Below are 21,922 nucleotides of genomic sequence, written 5' to 3'. Positions count from 1 at the left end.
GGCTGTGTTTCCACAGTGTGCGAGTCTGTGTGACTTTGATTAATGCTTCCCACGGGACATCTCAGCCTCAATATGGGCTGGAGAAACTTCCTAAATATTCAATGAGCATGGTCAAAAGATGTATAAAACAAATCAACATGACACCTTAATCCAGCTAGGCAGCAGTTGACTCAAGGGGTGGAGGGAGGAGATTCATCATTTAACACTGTGGCCTAGCAGGCTGTGATCGTCTGCTCTTCAAAGCCACAGCGGCACCGAGGCTGTGGGCCCAGTGGTCTGGGTTATTAGTGTGTACATGAAAATCACCCAGGAGTGAGCGGGAAGGCAGGGCAGCAGCCTTTCACATTGACACACTTGTCCTTCTCAAAGGACCTGAGTCTGATGAGCCACCTTCTGATACCTAAATATCATTGGGAGGCAATAAAGCTGCACTTTGTGGAAACTTTGTCTAGAGTCAGACTTGACAGTTAAGCCCAGTCAGTGGGGGTTCAGCCTTGTCTCCCTCATCTCTGCGCCAACACCTCTGAATCGCATGTGATTCCCCCTCGCTCTTCCTCCTTCCTCAGTGGAGGTCTCTTTGGGAAGGTGAGGCTCTGCGTGTGTCCAGGCCTCAGGGGCTGCAAAGCCATGTGCCAGGCTTGGGCTCTGCAGGGGCTCCAGGAGCCCCTGGGGGAATAAGTCCTTGTCTGGCCCTCTCCTCCAAGTATGGCTCCAGGGACCATCTCGGCTGTGCTCTCCTCATCAAGTGACGCGTTTTATGCTCAGGTTGTTTCTCTGGGTTGTTTTCACATGGAAAGCAAACTCCTTGTGACTATTTGAATTAAAATGACTTTAAGGAGGCATATCTTCCTAGAATTAGTAATTCTCTTAGATGAAGATGCCATAATCAAAATACAGGCTCATGTTATGACAAGTGTTTCTTGGGCCACAGACACATGACTATGTCTTTTTCAAGATACATGATACAAACTTTCATTTCTTTTTTAAAATAAGATGTTTATTTATTTATGTGTGTCTGGGTGCATGGGCCTCAGTGTCTGTATAGAGGTCAGGGGACAATTTGTTTTATATTTTATTTTATATTTTGGTTTTTCGAGGCAGGGTCTCACTCTGTTCCAGGCTGACCTGGAATTAACTATGTAGTTTCAGGGTGGCCTAGAGCTCACCTCCTACCTCCTCTGCCTCATGAGTGCTGGGATTAAAGGCATACGCCACCATGCCCAGATTATATTTTATTTATTTATTTAAAAGAGAGAACATGAATATGCCAGGGCTTCCACCCACTGCAAACAAAGTCTAGATGCATGCACCACATTGCGCATCTGGCTAACGTAGGTCTCAGGGAATCAAACCTGGGTCATCTGGCTTTGTAGACAAGCACCTTAACCACAAAGCCATCTCTCCAGTCCCCAGGGACAATTTTGAGGTGTTTGTGCTACACATTCTTTGAGACAAGGTCTCTTGGCCAGAATGCAAACAAGCATCAACGTGGCTGGCCTGGGAGTGTCGGATTCTCCGGCTCTACCCCCCGCTGTTGCAGGAGTGGAGATCACAGATGCGGGTGCTGCTTTCTATCTGGCTTCCCATGGGCCCTAGGAAACGGAACTTGAACCGGTAGGCTTTGCAAGCAAGTGCTTTTAACTGCTAAGGCATCTCCCCAGCCCTGGAGTTTCATTTTTAATAAAACCCTAAGGTCTTTTCCCCAATTTCTGGGACTCATTTCACTCTGTAGTGGCTTCTTGAATCCTGATTGAAATAAAACTATACCTTGTGTATCCACATAGAATAATGTCTAGCTCTTTCAGCCTTACAAAGAAACAGCCATGTTGTGTGTGCATGTGTAGGCTATGACATAAAACAGGCGCTACGTGTGAGCCCAGCATCAGGTTACAGCTGGAATCATCATTAACATCAAGGAAGTCTCAGGATGCTCTGCTGTTGTTTTCTAAAGGTCTCTGGACCACCTTCCGTGTATGAGTTTCCAGTCTGATCAGTGTAAGCTCAGGGAATACAAATTCATTTATTACTAGTCAATTAAAAACATCGGGGAAGTTAAAAATGTATAATTCACTCCCAAAATAGAAGAGAAATGACCTTTGGTGGTTTTCTACTTCGTGTTATGCATCCTGCTATTTCCCTGCACCAGGCTGGATAATCGTTATCTAACTGGACTCCTGTATAGCACCTTCAACAGCCTTCTCTCCGAGTGTGCTGAAGGGACAGGCAGAATCCGTAATTGGAATATTTGTACTTTTAAAATATCTACCAGGTACTTTCCTGTTGCTTCTACAGAGTAGGCTCCCTAGATGCCCTACAGAGGAACAGCGGGCTCCTCATGGGTTTCTGTGGCCTCGGATCCCTGCTGCTTTGGACTTGTCATCTTCCCGACTCTGCCCTTCCCCCACCATGCATGCAAACACAGGGAAACACACATCTAACATTTAGGACTATGCTTGGGGTGAGTGACATGGATGTTTGTAAGGTTCTCAGGCTTCCTGCTGGGTGCAAGATGCAGCACCAAGACTATGAAGTATTCTAACAATGTTGGCACAACACTACTTCGCTGTGGTAAGAAGACGGAAGGTAGTAAGTAACTTGGACACGTGTGTGTCTGCACATGGTTAAAACAAAAAACATCCCTTTCTTTTTGTTCCTTTGTGTTCCTCCCTTAGAATCTGGGAGGGTTGCTTGGAGGACAATTTGACCAAGTTCTAGCAGGTTCTAGCAGCTCATGGGTTCTCAACAGTTGACAAATTCTTATCAACAACTCTATTGTAGATGGTACCCCACAAAGGCCAAGCCCTTTTCCTGCCCACGCCAGAGGCAGCCTCCTGTGGCATGTCGCTCTGTGGGGCAGGATTCTTAGCCAGTCCCTTAGCATACTGACTGCCTGCCTTCCCCATCCTGCCCAGTTGGCTGGCGCTGGCTGGGAAGAAAACACGCCTTCCACTTACGAGGCTCAGCCAGCGAAGGAGAAAGAAAGAGGCCAAAGCTGATAGACAACTCAAAAGCAAACAGGAGGGAAACAGAACTTTTCCTAAAAGCCAAACAAAACATCAGCGGTGGGAACTGAAATGCGCTGGCCTGCAAAATGGGGCCAGGGATGAGAGCTGGGCACGGAGCGCCGTGCAAGGGCGGCAGAGGAGTGAAAACTGTTTGGCAGCTTGTGAGGTCTTGGTGGCAGAAATCAGAACTCGTACATATGTGTGTGTGGGGGGGCACAGGAGAAGGGTGGGGAAAACCACCCAGCCCTAATAAAGTAATCTCAGCTAATGTGATGTTTATCAAGTTCCTCAGATAATGATACCATTCACGCCATTATCGTCATCAAAACCCAATCTATGTTTTAAAAAGTTACAGATGATTAACACAACATCAAGTTGATGCAAACAATTACTTAGAACCCACACATAACACAGACACACACGCACACACAGAGAGAACCAGGAGGTCCCAATATTCTGTAGAAGGAGGGAGGCTGCAGCTGTAGGCCGACAGCTTTCATATCCTCATTTGAATAATGTGTCCTGAATCTGTCACTTTATTCATTCTCCTTATGCTCAGTGTACTCTACATCAACAACAAATTAAGTTGTAAATAAGAGACAATCATCACTTTTGTTTTTAAGCAGCTACTGCATGGAGTATCTCAATGTATGCTCCTTGTTGACAGGGAAAAATAGGTGCGAGAGCTCGCTCGCTCTCAGGCACAAACACAGGGAAATCACAGAAACAAAAACAGCTTACTGTTGCAGAGGGAGGGGAGCATTCTAAAATGTATCCCTCCATCACCAGTGGAAATTTCTTCCTGGAAGCTACTTCTAAAATATAAAGAGAGAGGCAAAGTTTCCCAGGCCCTTGGGAAGTCTTTGACTGAAGAACCTGCCTTCAGTCTTAAGACAAGCGGTATCTTTATGTCACATCTTCGGACAAAGGGACAAGTACAATTAATCAATTACAACATGGGTATTTGCCCCTGTGTGGATTCCACATTCTTCTCCATTAACTTCTGGGAGATGCGATCACTGATCACCGCCACATCTGTAGAAAATGCAAGGCTGATGTTAGCAGCACCCCTACCTTTACATCGGAGAAGTAGGTCTTCAGCATGTTGGAGCTGGGATACCGGGTATAAAAGAACATGAGTTTCGCTTTTTTCAAGTGATTGGGTGACAATCCTTCCTGCATGTGGGATGCAATTGGTTAAGGCAAAAACATTCTGTAAACAAGGGCCTATCCCTCCTGCCCTCCTCTCCGTGAACCCAAAGAATGTCTGAAGGTTCCCCCGAAACAAGCTACTCTAGGAAGGCCAGTAGCTCATGGCATTGGCTACAGACTCCATCACTGACTTGCAGCCATGTGCCCAGGATGTCCTCTGCCTGACTGGAATTGCCACCTGGGACGGTGAAGACGCGTGACTGAGCTGCTGATTCCTGGCTACTTGGTGGCAAGGATGGTCAAGCTCTCCCCCACACGAGGTCCCGTATGCTATCCATACGGTCACTTGTTGCTAAGGAGACAAAGAAGCCTGACAGCAAGGCAGGCATGCGGTCACAAGGGCTTGCTTCCTTCTTTGCACCCGCGGTTCGGCTCACTCCCCCCACACCCAGTGTGCCGTGAGGGTCGGTGAGCCCACACAGTATGAGATTACAAAACCGTTACAAAACTTCGGTTTTACCTCGTGGGGCTAGCAGAATGGGGCTTCAGGACTGTTTCTTCCTATCTTATTAATATCATCGTTTTTAAACTGTTTCCTTTAAAATAACAGCTCAAATTTGGGAGGGTGGTTTTGGCACCAAGAGTGCAAGGAAGGGGTGTTGCTTTTATTAAAGCAACGGCCCAAAACCAAATACAATTTGCCTGCCCCGGATTTATAGTTAACTCCTTTGAGAATGACACAGTCGTTGGGGCTAAAAAAAAAAAAAAAAAAAATCAATAAATGTGGGTTAGCAGATCAATAAATGGCCACTTACCCCAAATAAGAAGGCCTATTTATCTGGAAACATCATTACCTTTTAGATCTGTAAACAGCGGCAACTAAAACAGTTCCCAAGAGAACGTGAGGCTGACTATACAGTCCGGGCTTCCTGATTCTCTCCCAGATTCTTGGCAGTCCTCAGCAGACTCCGAGCTGGGATGGCTCTGGTCACATCTGTGCCGCAGCCTGGCCCTGCCATTTCCTCAGCAAATTAATGGCTTTATAATTTATCAGAAATGAAGATGCACGTGGAGAAAATCAATGTGGTCCCCCACAAGGTCAATTAAGGGTCCTTTCTAGAAGCTTCTCTAAGGATTTTCTCTTTAAGAAGAGTTTAGAGAAAAAAAATAGAGGATAAAAGAAAGAAAAATGTACCCCTGTGTAAGTGTGTTCACACATGCATGTGACTCACACTCCCTTAGGAAACACTCTACACGTTAGGAAGAAATATAGCTGTTTAAGAAAGAACAGGCTTCCCATAGCTTCCCATAGACCTCCATCAAGAATGGTGAGGAACCAGAGGGAACTAGAGTCATAATGAAATTGATTTTGATATGGTCTTGGCTACTTATAACCTGGTGTTTAACCAAATGTCCTGCTGAAAATGTGTTCGACTAACATCATCTTTCATGTCCCACACCACTGAGGGGCAAAAATACATATCATCTTGGTTTTCAAAAAGAAAAATTAAATGTTTTGTGTGTGTGTGTGTGTGTGTGTGTGTGTGTACGTGTGTGTACTTGTGTTTAAGTGAAAATAGACACTGAAGAGAGAAACTTTGATTTTTACATCTGTAAGACAAAAGCAGCTTAGGCGAACTTGTGTTTTTGTTTGAGGTCCTTAATGATTACAAAGACGATAATTTATGACTGACATACTTGTTGTGCCAAGGAAAGGGCTGAAAGGCCCTCCAGTAACCTCCATTAGACTGATGGAGAAGACTAAAGAAGCCGGGCACACTTCAAGACCATCTGTCCAAATGGATAAGTGAAATAATAGTAGCAAGCTGTCTCCTCGTCTCGTGATAAGAGTTTGAGGCAAGACCAAACTTGGGTGAATTTTCTCCGATCGGGGTTCTAATCTTTTCTTTCAGACGGCCTCCTCAATGTCATTAATTATAAATCTCAAATCTTCCAAGATTTCATCTCACACAAAAGACAAACTGTTTGGCACAGAGCTACTAAAATGTCCCAAAGCGCCTCATGCATCTAAATTTTGCTATGATGTTTCAGTTCCTTTTATTTAAAAAAAAAAAAATCCATTCTCTTGATCGGGATTTAGAAGCTTTTTATTTAATGAAAAAGCATTATTCTGATTTGGATTTCTCAACTTTGTTTTTGCTTCAAGATGTTTCCTGTTGGTAATACTTGGAATCGATCAGTCGAAATGGAACACAGAATAAACCTCTCTCTCTCTTGTTCCTTGTGTAATTAAGATGAAATTCCCATAAAATATATGTTTCTAATAAACTATTAAAAATAGCTAATGAAACATTTAAAAGCCAACAGTTAGATAATCCTTTTTTTTTCTATCCAAAATCAATCTGAACTGACCAATTGGTTAATTTCCCTTTTAAGTGCTTGTGCTGAAAAGCGCTGTTCTTCCAAGAAAGCACTAGCTGTTTCCTGGATACTTACACACGCACAATGACTCATGATGGGATAGATTCAGTAAACATACAGCTGTACTGAGCACGAGCTAAGCTCCATTCAAGGCCAGGAAAGAAAATGAGCACAAATAAATATTAAGGAGGTAAAGGGGTGGGGGAGGGGGCCGCAACGCAAACAGGCTCCGTCCCAGCAGCTCCTGCGGCCCCAATTCTCTTAGCCTTAGCTTTGTGAAGACAGATGACATTCAATTCTATGTGTAATGCAAAATAGACAATAACTGCTGAAACTTGAGACAGCTGCCAGGTGTAAAAAAAAAAAAAAAGAAAAAGAAAAGGAAAAAAAAGATGATAAATCCATAAATTAATGAAAGACATCTGCTCAGGAGTATAAAAGATCAGAGAAGCAGAGAAGCACAGCTGAAGCGAACACAGTGTCCAAACAACCTGAGACTCTCAATGCTGTCTGTTTACCAAGCACAATATAACCTTACCTAACAGCAGCGGCGGCAGGGGCAACCCAGGCAGCAAAGGGCAAATGCAAGAAGAATAGACGGAGGAGGCTGTGAGCAGGAAGAAATGTCTAGATGCTCCAGTTAAACTCTGGATTGTGGGTAGATGGTGCGCTTCCACACCCATGGGTCATTGCTGCGTTTGCTAGCACTTTGAAACGTACAGAACTTGCTTTTCCTTGTTTGCTGTGTCGAGGAGCCTTTCCCTAGACACCTTCCACGGGCAGAAGAGCGGCCAGCTCTCCTCCAATGCCAGCAGCTGGCATACCGTTTCCTTCTCCACCGAGAAGTCAGCATGATCAGAGGGTGTGCAGGTTTTTGTTGTTTTGGTTTTTTGAGGTAGGGTCTCACTCTAGCCCAGTCTGACCTGGGATTCACTATGGAGTCTCAGGGTGGCCTCGAACTCACAGTGATCCTCCTAGCTCTGCCTCCCGAGTGCTGGGATTAAAGGCGTGCACCTGACACTTTTTTGGGGGGTGTATGTGTGTGCAGTTTTAAAAGACTAAAATATTTCACAATTTTTTTTCTGGAGGAGGTTAAGAGTCTACAACAATGTTCCCACATTTGACTTGCATGATTAACTAAGAGAATTACTAAGGCCCAGGAAGCATCTAGAAATGTCAAAGCTCATCTTCTGTGGCTACTTCACATTTTAGAAGTTCATTTTTAGAGTGGGGTATGGTAAGGTGGTGCGCCCCTGTAATCCCAGCATCCCAACAACTGAGGCAGGAGTACTGCTGTGAGTTGGAGGCCAGCCTGGGCTACATAGTGGGGTCTTGTTTCAGAAAGCTGAACAGGTGGAAAGCATTTTAACCCATGTTTTAGGACATCTCGCTAAATAATTTTCCTTTCCCCAGTCTGACTATCTTTGCTCGTCTTCCTGGCTCATGAGGCTACCTGGTGCTTGGCCTGGGTGATGCAAATGCGTGAGGCCCAGACAAGGCTATTTTTCTTGAGATGCAAAAATGATGAATGAGAAGGAACATCGTGAAGAAAAGCAATTGGCTGGCTGTTTCTTTTGGAATTTGAATAAAACTTTCTATTTGATTAAAGAAATTCATTTGCAAAGATACTGAACCTCTTATTTATACCTAAGACAGGAGCTCTTTGACCAGGTGCATTGACATTCCGTTTAGCATGCACACATTCATGACTTCCTTCCTGCTGGGGGACAATGAGGCCATGAGCCTATTATAGGACATCCATGTGCCAGGGTGGGAGCTCCCCCATCAGCACATGCTCTTCACGGGTCTCATCCTGGCTCCTCGACTGGAGGAACAGAGGTGCTCAGAGTAGCTCAGAAGTGTTCCTTCAGCACTGAACTCTGAAGGACTGGGTGTAGGTCAGCGGCAGAACGCTGCCTAGTACATACAAGACCCTGGATTCAACACCCAGCAAGGAAGGGTTGGCGGGGGGGGGGGGAATGTTATTTACAACAACTTGGAAAATGATCAACGTGAAAACAACATAATGATGGCAGGAAGAGCGGGCTCTCACTCCACCTCTGGCCAGTTCTGTTATCTTTTCCAGGGCTTTGTAGTCCTGAAACGGAAGTAAAACACATTGCCTGTTGGTTCCCGGAGTTTTCATCAAGCTAAGCTTGAGGATTGTGTCCAAAATTAAATAGGCAAGATAATTTTGTGGCAGAGTAGAATTTTGTGGGCCGCCAGGTAATTCAAGGGAAGAACCATCACTACCCATAGAGGGAAGAAAATGCAAGAATGGTCTGACCTGCCCCAGGCATGTATTTTCTGTTGCTTCTGAACTGAGCAAAAGTAGCTTGCCTATCTTCACCCCAGAGTTGATCTATGAATGAGTCAAATGATGAAAAATATAAAGAAGGAGAAGAAGGAGAAGGAGAAGGAGAAGGAGAAGAAGAAGGAGAAGAAGGAGGAAACAACCAGATGACGGTAGGCAGCCAACACGTGGAAAATGAGATCACTCATTGTGACAAGAGACCTAAGTCGCTGAACTGTATGAAAGACGCAACCCCAGATGTAAACACCTATCACTTCACACCCAAGGGGTGTCTCCTGCCACCGCTCAGCAGAAGCTTTCAGCGGGAGGAGACAGGAGAAGCTATGCCTCTGCAGAAAAAGCACCTACATTCTCTTTATAGCTACTGGTATGTATAGAAATACATGGAACTTCTTTCCATGCAAGTCCTCAAAATTCCTCAGGGGATTTAGAGAAAGGGTGAGACAATAAGCACAGCAGACAGCAATCGAAAGATTCTTTTTCCCCTGGAAGACCAACCCATAATAAGCCCAAGGTGGTTTTTTTTTTTTTTTTTTTTTTAAGCTGGCATTGTGAACAAGAGTTTACTATGGACTTGTAGGGTTTTGAAACCCAGCTTCAAATAGTTGCCAAATGGACACAACACATATATCTTTATATGTTGTTTGTATGTGTGTGTGTGTGTGTGTGTGTGTGTGTGTGTTGGGGGGTAGAGAGAGACAGAGAAGCAGAGAGAGAGTGTGCTGCTGTTCTTTGTTGCTTGTTTCAGAGGTATCTGAGAGATAACGCCTTAGACATCCATCAGCAGGACATGAACTTGCTACAATACTCTTCTTGGGAGGGGTGAAGACCACTGAGGCTCCAGTCTTCTCACTTTATCTTTCTCACCCCCAATATTCCAATCATGCTGACCAAAGCACATTGTCTGCTAGTAATGCATACTGAATACGCACTGCCTGCCTGGTGTAGTCTAACTATGGGTGCATCGGATTTGAGATCCTCAAAAGGCGGCGGTAGTTGAATCAGAAGTCAAGCCAAGACTCAAGTCTTACACTTCCATGTCTTCCCTTGTCCCAAGACATCTTCCTCAGTGTGGGAAGAGACTCTGTCTAGTGGCCCTAGAGGTCTCATACTTATGACTTCAGTTAGCCTTACAAGATGTCCCACCTATGTTGAGAGCTGGTCTGGAAGAATGACCTAGGAAAGCCCACTACCATAGGTAGGACGGGCACCGGCACATGATGGCCTCTGGAGTGGGCTTAGCTACTAAAATGTCACTCTGCAGTCATCAAGATGATTGCTCAAACCCCTCAATTTAGTAACAGCCAACTTAATTGCTAAATTCTATATCCATCTGGTAATTTTTATATAAGAAACATGCCTCCACCTGCCCCCAGATGCTATTATTTTATTAATCCTCTCCTCCACTAATGACAAGCAACCACAAGATTATAAAAAAGAATTACTAAAAGGACTTATTTGTAGAAGGAAAAAAAAAATCATGGGTTATAAAAATAGCCAGAGTGTAGGATAGGGCCACTAAAATATCTAACTGTCATCTCTACATACAAGTCAGGTTCAGAATTAAAAGGAGTGATAAAAAGGGCCATTTTTAAGTCAAATGCAGAGTTTTATATTTAATTGTGCTCTCTTGCTTTCCAAAATAATTTGCTTTGTGTATGTTAGGACAAAAGATTTCTGCGTATGGCTGAGCAGAGGTCAATCATGCGTGCAGGCAGCTGCAGCAGGCCCCAAGAGCAGACCTTGGAGCTGGAGAGATGGAGGCCGTCAGACTACGTCAGCGCCTGCATGTTTCCCTAGCAAAAAGTTTCACTTGCCAATTAAAGACGGAGCATCTCACCCACACCCACCATTGTCTGGGGAGCTCCCCTCCAGTGGAAGGCTTTTGCTAAGATCTACTCAGGTGTCTGTCAGTGGGCAGTTTAAAGTGATACTTCTTAGTATCTTATGGATCTAAAAACAGACTTTTCTCCTTTCCTCTATAATGAGACTTACCATCTTTGTAAAATATGTGCAATAATTCAATATTTACAAAGGGTGACTTTCCCCACCTTTGAAATGACTCAAAATAAGAACAGAAAGAATAGCACAAAAGAGAGAGAGAGAGAGAGAGAGAGACTGCTAAAACACACACACACACACACACACACACAGTAGAGGCCAGATCCCTAAGGCAATTAACTACTTGTCAAAGGTGCAAAGACTCTGGGTTAGTTTTGAATTTCTCTGCAATTAGAAACGTCCTTCGCATGGTAGCCACAAGTCCATTACACTGATGACAGGCAGGATGGCATTCTCAAGAACGTAGTGGCTTTGCCTTGTGGTGCAGGCCTGTAATCTGAGTACCCTGGAGTCTGAGGCCAGCCTGGGCTACAGAGTGAGATCCTGTCTCAAAAACAAAAATAAGAAACAAAGACAAAAGATTCTCTCACACCCAATTCTAAAGTACATATGCTTGCATGTACAGTGTGTCAACCTAGCCTTTTGGGAAACCTCTTTGTTTTTGTTTGTTTCTCATGGAAAAAATAAAAGGATATTGCACTTCCCGAATAAGGTGAGATTTCAGACATGTCTTGAAGATCTCCACACTCGGACTTTATGAGCGACAAGGAAAGCCCTTCGGCAGTGCTGGGTGGGTGTGCTGGGGAACAAGGGTGGTGGCTCAGGTGGTGGGATGACATCTTCGTCCTCAGACTCGATGTATCCCTAGTTAAGTCTAAGGATTCGGGAGAGGCTCTGTCTTTCCCCGAGAAGGAGCCAGAAGGAGCACCGAGAGGACTCTGAAATGGGTAGGCCATCAAGGGCAGGGGGAAGGGGTGGCGGAACGTGGAGGTGGTAAAGCCCGCTGTGGCAGAGAGGGGTGACTGGTGCAGGGGCTGGTGGTGGCCACCGGTGGCCGGGCCGGAGGCAGACTGGTCAGATGAGTTCTTTCGGACAACCAAGGGCAGTGCTTCGGTCTGGTCTGTGGAGTTGGGCATCTGCACATTGCCAAAGGTGTCCAGGGGGTTCGGAATGATGACGTCACCAAAGCACTGAAGGCGCTGGTTGGCGGTGTGGAAGTTGTGGCTTTCTCCATTGACTGCGAATCTGGCCTGGGGAATCTGGAGAGGTGGGAAGACCTGAGGGACCTGGCGGGAGGGTTTGGCTGCAAAGACTTTGACCACTGTGTCCACCACTTGAGACATGGCGGTATTGAGTTCCTGTTTCAAGGTCTCGGCCAAATGCTTGCCGTCTGGCTGTAATGAGTTTGGCCCGTGGTCTCTTTCTTTGTTGCCACCTTCTCGCTTGGGCTTGTTCTCAGCCATCTCCTGCTCCCTGATCAGGGCTCGAGCCCTGTCGAGGAACTGTCCTGGGTCCAGCTCACACATCTCGTTGTCTGACCGCCCCACTGAGTCCTGGGCCCGAGCATCCAGCATCTCCGAACGCATGCTGTCTTCAGACAGGTTCCCATCGTCATTTTCCGAATCGGTGCTGTCGTAGATCTGGTAGAACTTCTCCTGCAGCTGGCGCAGCTGTTTCTGCATGTCCTCCAGCTGCTGCTTCAGCTGCCGGCGCTCCTCTCGCTTCTGCTCCTTCCGGGCCGAGACCAGCTGTTGGAAGCTCTGCTGCTGCTGCTGCGGCAGCTTCTGCTTGCGTTTGTTTTCTCGGTAACTTTCTCGGGGACTCACGGGCTGCGGGGCCATCTCTCTTTCATTTTCATTGCCCCTTAATGCCACGCTGGGGGAATGGCTCATACCCCGGATTATATTCTCAACCCGGGCGCGTTTTGCTCTCAGGTGCTCGTCACATAAGCGATCCATATCGAAGTGGCTCATAGTAGGCCTGCCAAAAGGGGAAAGACACTCTGGGGGGCTGTCTCTTGAAGAGTTGCTGCATATATCCTCCTGATGTACTTCGGAGCCTGTGCTGGAGAGGCCGCTGGCTTGGAAACTGGGCTCGGTGCCACCATTTTTGTTCATGTTATTTTTCAGCAGCTGGGAAATGATGGTCGCTCCTGGGAAAGGCATCACACCATCTTCGTACGAGTTTGCCCTCTTCAACAGCTTGCGGAGGACGTTTGACTTTTCCCCATCTGCGTGTTGCACCACGGAATACTCGACATCCTGCTCCGAACCTTGGGGATTCATGGCACTGAAAAATGTGGCTCTTGCCTTAGCAAAAAATGCAGATGCTGTCCCTACCGTCCTTTTCACTCCAATGTCAACCCTTCTCCTCTTGGTTTGCCGGCTTAAGAGGGCTGTGCTGTCATGGTCAGGCATCACTGGCTGGTTATTGTGCCATCTTCAAAAGCTCGTCAGCTGGGCGCAGCTCAAGAATCCCGGGACCCTGGCCAACACAACAAAAGGACTGATGAATCATTTTCTTTAAATTTCTCCAAATTTCCTGACCTCAATCCTGAATCAAATGCAAAATGCATAGGCTCTGGGATTCACGGCACATCACAATTATTGAAATTTATTATGCACTCTGCTTGAAATGAAACATTTTTAAATATTTCTGCTCCAATGGTTTAAGATGGATTAAGATTAAAAAAAAAAGCAAAAACTGCTTAAGCACCAGTAATATGATTCTCTTTCACAAATGCCTAAAATGATACTGTTTATCTTCAGAAGAAACGGTAGATTATAAGAACACAGCCTCTGACAAGCAATTGATTAAATTTTGGGCATTGAGATTCTTATTATAAAAGAGGATGAAAGTGGGCTGTACTTAAGAAACAAGGTTAAATTTTGAGGCTGTGTGAAATTTGGATGAAAAAAAATTTTATCTCTGCCTTAAAAATAAAGGAATTTTAATGTTACTGAAGGAAAGAAAGTGTAATAAATGCATATATTCATGCCTTGATTACTAAACTTTAAAATATTTTTGCAATAATACAAAATGGGAAGAACATCCCAACCAGTGTTTTTCAAACACAAATGTCAATTTAATATTTAAATAAATGCAAAATACTCCTGCTCCATTGTGCTAACTCAGCATTGCGATGCATTTGTATTAGTGAAATCCTATGTGAAGATGGTGTTTTTTTTTACTAGGTCTAATTGATATGAGAATATCTATAAAATTTCCACAATGTTCCTTTGATGATTTGAATTATTAGAAAGTTATACTGGCTGTTAACACAGTATGTGGAACAAAAAAATTATTGGGCTAGGCAAAGATAAAGTCATTCTTCTGTGTTACTTTCTTCTGTTAAGAGTACTTCAAATGTCTAAAGAAACTCTGACACATTTGTAAACCTTACTTTCTATGTGACATAAAGAGGAAAAGAAACAAAAAGAGACTGAAGGAAGATATGAAAGAAATAAAATAATATCAATCCATGAGAGAAAGGGAAATACCTTTTTGTCTATGGACTTCCACTCTTTCCCAGGGACACAATATCAAAAGGAAGCATCCTGGCTTGCATTTAATAACAGCCACTGGACACATCACTGTATAGTGATGCTAATGTCAAATTTTGTATACATGTAGGAGACACCACATCTTTTTTTGTTTACAATTAACATTTGATGAAGAAAATGAAAACACTTTCCCATGCCGGGTTTATCTGAGACTGAACTTCGCATTTGCTTAAGAGAGCACATCTTCACAATAACAGGGTTGACTGCCAAAGGCAGCGTGCGGAGCTTGGAACTGTTCCCATCTCTCGGTTCACCTGTGAAAACATCTACGTGCTCCCTAGGACTGCATCTGTGGCTAGTTTTAAAGAATGACTATCCATGCAAATAGGCATAATTTCAGCATGAAATAACCTGTAAAAATCTAGAAGATGCCTCATGCTTACATGGCAACAATATGTATTTTTTTTAACATGACAAAGATTTTATCATGCACTGGTTGCTGTAAGTGTTTCTGTGCAGACCCAGTGTTTTCCAAAGGGCCTCTTCTAGGACGTCATGAAAGCAAGGTCATGCTTCTTTTTACACATTTTTCTATGCTTGAGTTTGGAAAACTAGTCACATATTCTGAACATGGGATGGAAACAGAGATGTCAATACCTTTAATATTGAGGTTCAAAGTCAAATTCAGAATGCCCAAGACTCCTCATACACTAATAGTATGATTGGTTTCAGAAAAATAAAACTGCAGTGATAGGCATTTCACAAAGAGCGGCCTGAGTCTGACCTGTCAGTCAGGTGTAGCAGTCAAGCCAGAGGAAGTCTAGGGAAAGGTTCTTTCAAAGCCTCATGGGTCACAAAAACACTTAGTTATGGGGAGTTATAAGGAAGTGAGTATATCAGCTCCCAAAATACAGCTCCTTGCAGTTATTTTACCATTGTGCCTTTTTCTTTTTGGCGTGTGTGCAAATCCTTTTCTTCTCAATATTACTTGCGAAGCACCAAAATCTCCAACCAAGATGCTGAACAAATCTGCTGCTTCATCTTTTCTCCCACTGCTCACTTTTACCACCCACACTGCCCACTCTCTAGTGCCCATGTTCTCTACTGCCCATCTTGGAGTGGGAAGAACACCTCTGCTCCCAAAGGACATGACAGTGTGTTGAGTACAAGGTCATCGCAGGCATCCTTCCTCTCCCAGCTGCCATATACCTCTGCGTCAAGGGCACTTCCTCTCATCCAGCCTGGGAACCAACAGCTGTATCCCCTGCCTCAAGACGGAGCCAAGAGGACGCTGTGTTCTTCCATAGGTGGAAAGACAGCACATTCTGTCACCCTCAGTGGCGAGTACGTGCTACTTAAACATACTTGTTGGGTCCTATAGGAACCACATGCCCTGTAACTCCCTCCAAGCTCACCAACGGAAACCGATATTTTCTAAAATTCTTAACTGGGCAACATTTTAAAACTAAATAATGATTTATTTCTGTTTTGAGCCAAGAGCATACAAATGCTTTCAAGTGTCATTGTAAGATGTCTAGCTAAGGTATAGTAAATAGACCAAGATAAATGGGAGGGGGGGAGGAATAGGAAAAACTATCTAGTCTAGTAAGAAAAGGTATTTTCTTAGTAGGCACAAAATGTTATATTTGTCCATAAAGCTTAAAATCTGAACTTAGAAAACAAGTAGAGTGAGCATACACATTGGGACCACAGCTCATGGGCATTATGGGCAAGACTTAATATCCAACTAGCCTGGGGCTTTATCCATACCATGTTTCATTAACAGGATGTATAAGTGAGCATACTGACCACCTAAGTGCACCGTCAAGTGACTGTGGTGGAAATGAACACATGTTTCACGTGTTCCCATAACTTCCCAGCTTAAAAGATGCTATAGAAAGACAAGGCATCTATGCTGTCCTGCCCCATGAGATTTTCAACAATCCCCTGTGATCATAGCATGCACACTAAGCCATAGTTCTCCAACTCAATTTGTATGGGTTCTTATAATATTTTCCTTTTAGCATTAATTTTGAGTTAACTAGACAATATAAAATCTTCCGGTCAGTACTGGTAAATATTATCTTGGCAAGAAGAGAAAAAAACTGATAATAGAATATATGAATCCAAGTGCTTATTGGTCAAATTCTATAAATCCCTCTTCAATTGATAGTAAAATCTATATAGAAAACTTTAATTATTAAACATTTTATTGCCTCAGTACCTAATCTATACACATGATTTCATATTACCTATACAGCAGACAGTTTAAAATATTCTTCCCAAACATACTACAAAAACAAACATTGAGAAATAGTCAGCTTTTAAACTACTATAAAAGATCTTCATCAAAACCCAAGCTGTCTGCATTTTATTTAACATGGACAATTCTAAAGATACTGATAGCTTTACAAACTTTTTGTTTTCAATGAAGAATTTCAAAGAGATACTGCAACATGAAGTAGAATGTGGCTGAAGGTGCCACTTTAATGAAGAAGTTATTTTGGGGAATGGGAAGCAACTTTTCCTACATCTATCTGGAGTCCAAATTCTGCACAAAGAAGTGTTTCATTGTGGTAATTACCCAGATAGCTCAGACAACCTTTTATGAGGCAAGGAGAGTGTAAGTTTGGCCTGGGTTCTTGGATTTACTTAGGTGATCTGCCCTGGCTGATAAAATCATTTGAAGAAATTACTTTTATTTCTGTTGAAAAATCATCTTTGAAACGACTGCTAATGAATTAATCTGGTTATGAAATTTTAAGTGGAATGTCATTAAAAAAGAATATGCTAACTCAGTCTAAAAACTAGCAATTCAACATGGAAAAGCAGATGATTTGATTTAGGTGCCCCACCCCCACCCAAACTCTCCACTGTGGTTTGCTAGCCACTTTTCCTTCAGAGACAGTTCTGCTTAGCATCAGCCTAAGAAAGGTTTTCATACTTACTTTGAAGAACCCACTTGGCATAAGTTAACCATTCAATTAGCTAAGACTATATTAACAGATTGTTAAAAATCTCCCATCACAGCAAGAGTTCTCAAATCATAATAATTTCATTTATGATTCTTCCATCCTACCAAAAAAATCACATAATTTTTCACTTGCAAAATGAACACAGAAACATTTCTCTGAGGTGTGCCTAAGACATTGACTTCCATGCATTTAGAAGTAATAATTCATCAAATATAGTAGAGTATGAGAAATAATCTTAAGAAAATGCACATAAACTCTTTTTTACTTTTAGCAGAAAACAGAAATACTCAAAATGTTTCTTGAGGCTGGGAATGCGCCAGACAATAAGATTCAAGATAGTCCTCATATATAACCCTCTCAATTTGCAAAAATACTTAACGAGACTTCTATAGCAATATATCATAAATGATCCATTTTCATACTATAACAGTAGCATGCCATGCTTTCTTTTATAATCCTAAATAGTAACATCCAGAGATATAGGAACTGGAAATAAAAGGCCTTTTTGAGTTTTGAACAAATAAAAAGGAAGTCTGGCAACTTATAGAACAAGCTAGCTTGGGTTTTTAGATCACAGGTACTTCTGACAGAGCAGACTAGCCAGTAGACGAAGAGAGAACAAAGATGCATGCTATGTAGGCAGGACTTTCTGTCCCACAAGGTGGTGATTAAACTAAATAGAATTCTGCATACTGGACACATAAAATATCAGTAAGTGCCACGCACAGATAACCCCTATTAAAATAAAGCAAATGAGGATAGCCATGGATAATATTTTAATTATCTCAAATTCTCAAAAGCATATAAAAAGTATTGGGGGGACTTTGATATTCACGATTAAGGGATAAGTGTCATACACCATTTCATTTTCCTGGAAACAATGAGAAGTACACAGGCAGCAAAACCCACGAGCAGAACGATTTATCATCTGACCGATTCCTGCACCACTCTGTTTAAAGAAACAGTCTGTTTAAGGAAAAACTGAAAAGTCAAGTTTTAAGAATGCAGACACAATGCTTACAGTGAGTGAGTTCCCAACATCGCCCCTCACACATCAAGCAGAAGACCTTTTTGTCATCCTCACTGTACACAGCCCATTTCATTTGGAAAATGCTGATAAGTTCTTACAAGAAACTTCACAGAACTGACTGCCTGAACCTTGTATGAAATAAAAAAGCATGGCTACCTCTCCAAGCCTTCGCTCTTCCTTCTCCATCAGAGTCTCATCCAGGACCTGGACACATGTCTGCTACAATGACAGGCTCACTTCCTTTTACAGAGTATTTAGCAAAGGGCCTGGAAGGACTTGGGCATATACCTATTCTTACTGAGCAGGGGGTAAGCATGCTAAGAAGATAAGCTTCAACGCCAGTAACACTTTCAAACTGACTTTGGTATTTTGGGCAGTGACAAGCTACCCATGGATGTCCAACACACACACACACACACACACACACACACACACACACACACGCAAGCACAAAGGATCTCCGCCCCCCCCCCTTCCCTGCCAAGCACAGACCTGGGAGACAGGCATAAACTAGAAGGAAGCAAAAAAAAAAAAAAAAAAAAAGTCAGCTCCTCCACCTGCTCTCTGGAGTGGGGCGGCTTTTGGCTCACTGAGAAGCCTGGGACATGGCCTCAGCAGCGGCCTGCCACATCCTTAAGAAAAACAGACAGGTACCTACCAACTTTCCCTTCGCCCCCTCCCAAAGAACTCTCATGGCAGGGGCTCAGCACACAGCAGCCCAGTGCCCATTAGCCTGGCAATCCTATTAACCAGGACAACCATAAATTCACAAAGCTTTTCAACCCTCCAGCAAGCCCTGTGGTCTGGAGCTGCACAGCACACACAGACCCACAGGAAACTTGCACCTGTCTTTCTTGACACAACACACCTGTCTGGCCCTGCCCATGCTCACTCTGCTAATAGACTTCTGCTTGCCTAGTTTAGGAAAGGAAATGATTTTTTTTTTTTTTTTTTGTAAGAGAGGGGCATGGGGGGGGGGGGAAGGGAAGGAATAGAGAGAGAACAAGACAAGAGACTCTTCTACCCTTGCCTTGGAGGAGGCCAATCCTGTGCTTTCTCTGTTTTCCTAAGCTTAAGAAGACAACACAGATCTTCTTGGAAAATGAGAGCAAGCAGGTGAGCTTCCAGCCTTCCCCCAGGCTGGGAAGGGCTCTGGCTGCCAAGAACAGCACTTTCACACTCCAACCAGCTTCCTTGGGCTATTTAAGACTGTCGCCCAGTCCCTCCTCCTGCTTCTGCTCCTGGTCTGCCTGGAGGATTCAACTTCTGAACGAGCTGAACTGGGCCTGGAGACCCTGAGAGTGGACTGCCGCTTCCCACCCCGCCCCCGTGTCCCCCCACCACCGTCCCCACTCCGTTTTAGCCGGAGGACTCACTGGCTGGCAGGACAGAGCGGCAGTAACTTGCTCAACTGGACTTTGGGTGATGTCTACCGCCCCCTCCCCCGTTCCTCTCCTTGTCTGTTCAGGCCAGATAGCAGCTCCCTCTCTTCTTCCCGCCCTGCTCACTGTTCTTCCCAGCAACAATCACGCTCACCTCTCCTCTCCGCTCTTCTCTGCTCCCTCCGGTCCTCGGAACTGGGGCACAGCAGTGGGGCACCATCCAGACGAGGCCGGGGCGCAGCTGCCCACCACCATCACCACCACCGCCGCCGCCGCCGCCGCCGCGGCGCCCCAGTAATGGCCGTGAGCTCCCTGGCCTCGCGCATCCGAGGCTCGGCCGGGTCCTCCGCGGCGCAGCGCCCCGGCCCCAGCCCCGGCGACCCCCGGGGGCTCCTGGGCCACCTTCCCCGTCCCTCAGTGCGGAGAGCCGACCCCGGGCGCCCTCCGCGCTCCTCGCTCCCCGAGACTCATCCCTCCTTCCCCTGCAAGCCGGGTTTCCAACGTCTGGGCTCCGGGCAGCGCCGGGAGAGGAAAGTCACCGCGCGCCCCCTCCTCCCGCGGCCGGCGGGCCGGCCCTCCGCCCGGGTTAAAAAGGAGAAGTGAAAGGTATGCAAATGAGAAGCAAATTGGAAGAGCGGGGGAAGAAAGGCAGCTGTAATAAACTACACAAAGGGAAAGGACGAGGGACTGGCCCGGAGTTCCAAGCCGGGGAGGTGGGCAGGGTGAGAGGGAGAGGCTGGAGCGCGGAGCGGGGACCCAGGGCTCGAACAACAACAAAAAGAGCGACCCGGGCCCCGCTCGGGGGAGAGCCGGGGAGGGAGCGAGCGCCTCTGCGCACCCCAGACGCGGTACACAAAAGGTGACAAGATCAGCGAGCAGTCCAGCGACGCCAGCCTCCCCCCTCCACCACCGCCGCCACCTCCCCGGCCACCGGCGGGCGAGAGGAAGAAATAAAAGCCGAGCGGATCACTTACTCTGGGAACTGGGAGGAGAGGGGCGCGGAGTGAGTTCCACGGAGGCTCCCGCTTAGCAAACTGTCTAGAGGCTATTTGATTACGGTTCATGTAAATAACACCATTTTTTCCCCCTGGAAAAAGAATGTTTGCACGGGCGTGAGTAACGGGGAGGCTCGGGTCTCCGCTCCCCATTCAAGAAGCTGCCCGAGCGAGCGTGTCTGCAAAAGGGGAGGGGACAGCGCAGGGGACGAGGTACTTACGCGGTGCCGCCAGCGGCGGGACGGACGGACGGACGGACGCGGCGGGGGCAGACAGAGAGGGGGAGAGAGGGAGAGAGAGAGGAGTCCGTCCGCGCGCGGGGAGGCTCGCGGTGTCCAGTGAGGGACGGTGAGTCGGCGGGGCGCGGGGCGCGGGCGGCGGGCTGGGGACGCGCGGGGCGCGGGGACGGAGCTCGTGCGCCGGCCGGCCGCGCCGCTTCCCGGCTGCACAGCCGCGCGGCTCCCTGCGCTCTCAGCTGAGGGCTCCCGTCCACAACAAGATTTACTTTAAGACACAGCTGAAGGAAACAGGAAGACAGCACGTCACAGTCCCACTGACGTACCCGGCCCCGGCCACCCAATCGCGAGGCGCCTTCGGATTCAAGGGGGGACAGAGAGGCAAGAGAACTTGGGAGGAAAAAAAATATGTATATACATATAGATAGAGAGATAGAGATGTATAAAAGGGGGGTGGGAGCGAGGGGCTGGGGAGGGAGGAGGGGAGAGGGCCCGGCGCGCCCCCGCCCCGGCCGGCCCCCACCCCGCCCTGCCCGCCGCTCGGGGCGCCGGGATCCGCGCGCCCGGCCGCCGCGAGCCATCTGCGGGCGCTGTGCACCGCGGCGCCCGGCTCGCACCGCTCTTCCTGGACGCAGCTCTCTCTCTCTCTCTCTCTCTCTCCCTCTCTCTCTTTCTCTCTCTCTCTCTCCCCCCCTCTCTCCCTCTCTCTCTCTCTCTCTCTCCATTTTCCAGATACAGCTGATGAAGTTCGCCCAGCCGCTGAGCTAGTGAGCGCTCCTCGGACTTGGGGGGAGGGGGGAGGAAGGCACTGGAAACTATATTGGAGGGAAAGGTGGAGGTGTTGCGATTGGGGGGGCATATAAGGAGGGGAGGACCTGCAAGTCATTCCACTTTTAAACCGATCTTAGACGGTGTCAAGCATACCTGTTACCCTCGCTTTCTTTTAAAGAGGTGCTGGGTGAGAAAATACAGGTAGGTTTAGGATTAAAATAATAAAGGCCAGGGGTTTCCCACTGGGTCCGCTGCATCTCATACTAAAAGATCAACACCGGCTGAATCCCAGTCAGCCACAGGTCAGGATTTATAGAAGAATATTCACTCTCGGT

General features: G+C 46.0%; 1 protein-coding gene across 4 annotated transcripts in view; it reads right to left on the bottom strand.

Annotated features, from left to right (window-relative positions):
- The window catches only part of Prox1 (prospero homeobox 1), a 52,753-nt gene extending 31,820 nt beyond the window's left edge, over positions 1–20,933 (bottom strand). Inside the window, exons 1-4 of one of the 4 annotated variants that reach the window (XM_004671300.2) lie at positions 20,802–20,924; positions 20,560–20,672; positions 11,391–13,179; positions 4,080–4,187 (exon numbers count right to left, since the gene is read on the bottom strand). In XM_004671300.2, coding sequence (XP_004671357.1) covers positions 4,080–4,187; positions 11,391–13,112 — 1,830 coding nt within the window. In that variant the 5' untranslated portion in view covers positions 13,113–13,179; positions 20,560–20,672; positions 20,802–20,924. Of the gene's footprint in view, positions 1–4,079; positions 4,188–11,390; positions 13,180–18,359; positions 18,395–19,739; positions 19,846–20,559; positions 20,673–20,801 lie in introns of those variants that run through there. The other 3 variants (XM_045141178.1, XM_045141177.1, XM_045141179.1) reach the window with 3 other exon arrangements.
- Between the last annotated feature and the right edge of the window lie 989 nt (positions 20,934–21,922).

Source organism: Jaculus jaculus, chromosome 1 (assembly GCF_020740685.1).
Source record: "Jaculus jaculus isolate mJacJac1 chromosome 1, mJacJac1.mat.Y.cur, whole genome shotgun sequence".
NCBI lineage: Eukaryota > Metazoa > Chordata > Mammalia > Rodentia > Dipodidae > Jaculus > Jaculus jaculus.
The sequence above is the reverse complement of the archived record's forward strand: the minus strand, read 5'-3'. Positions and strand labels throughout refer to the sequence as shown.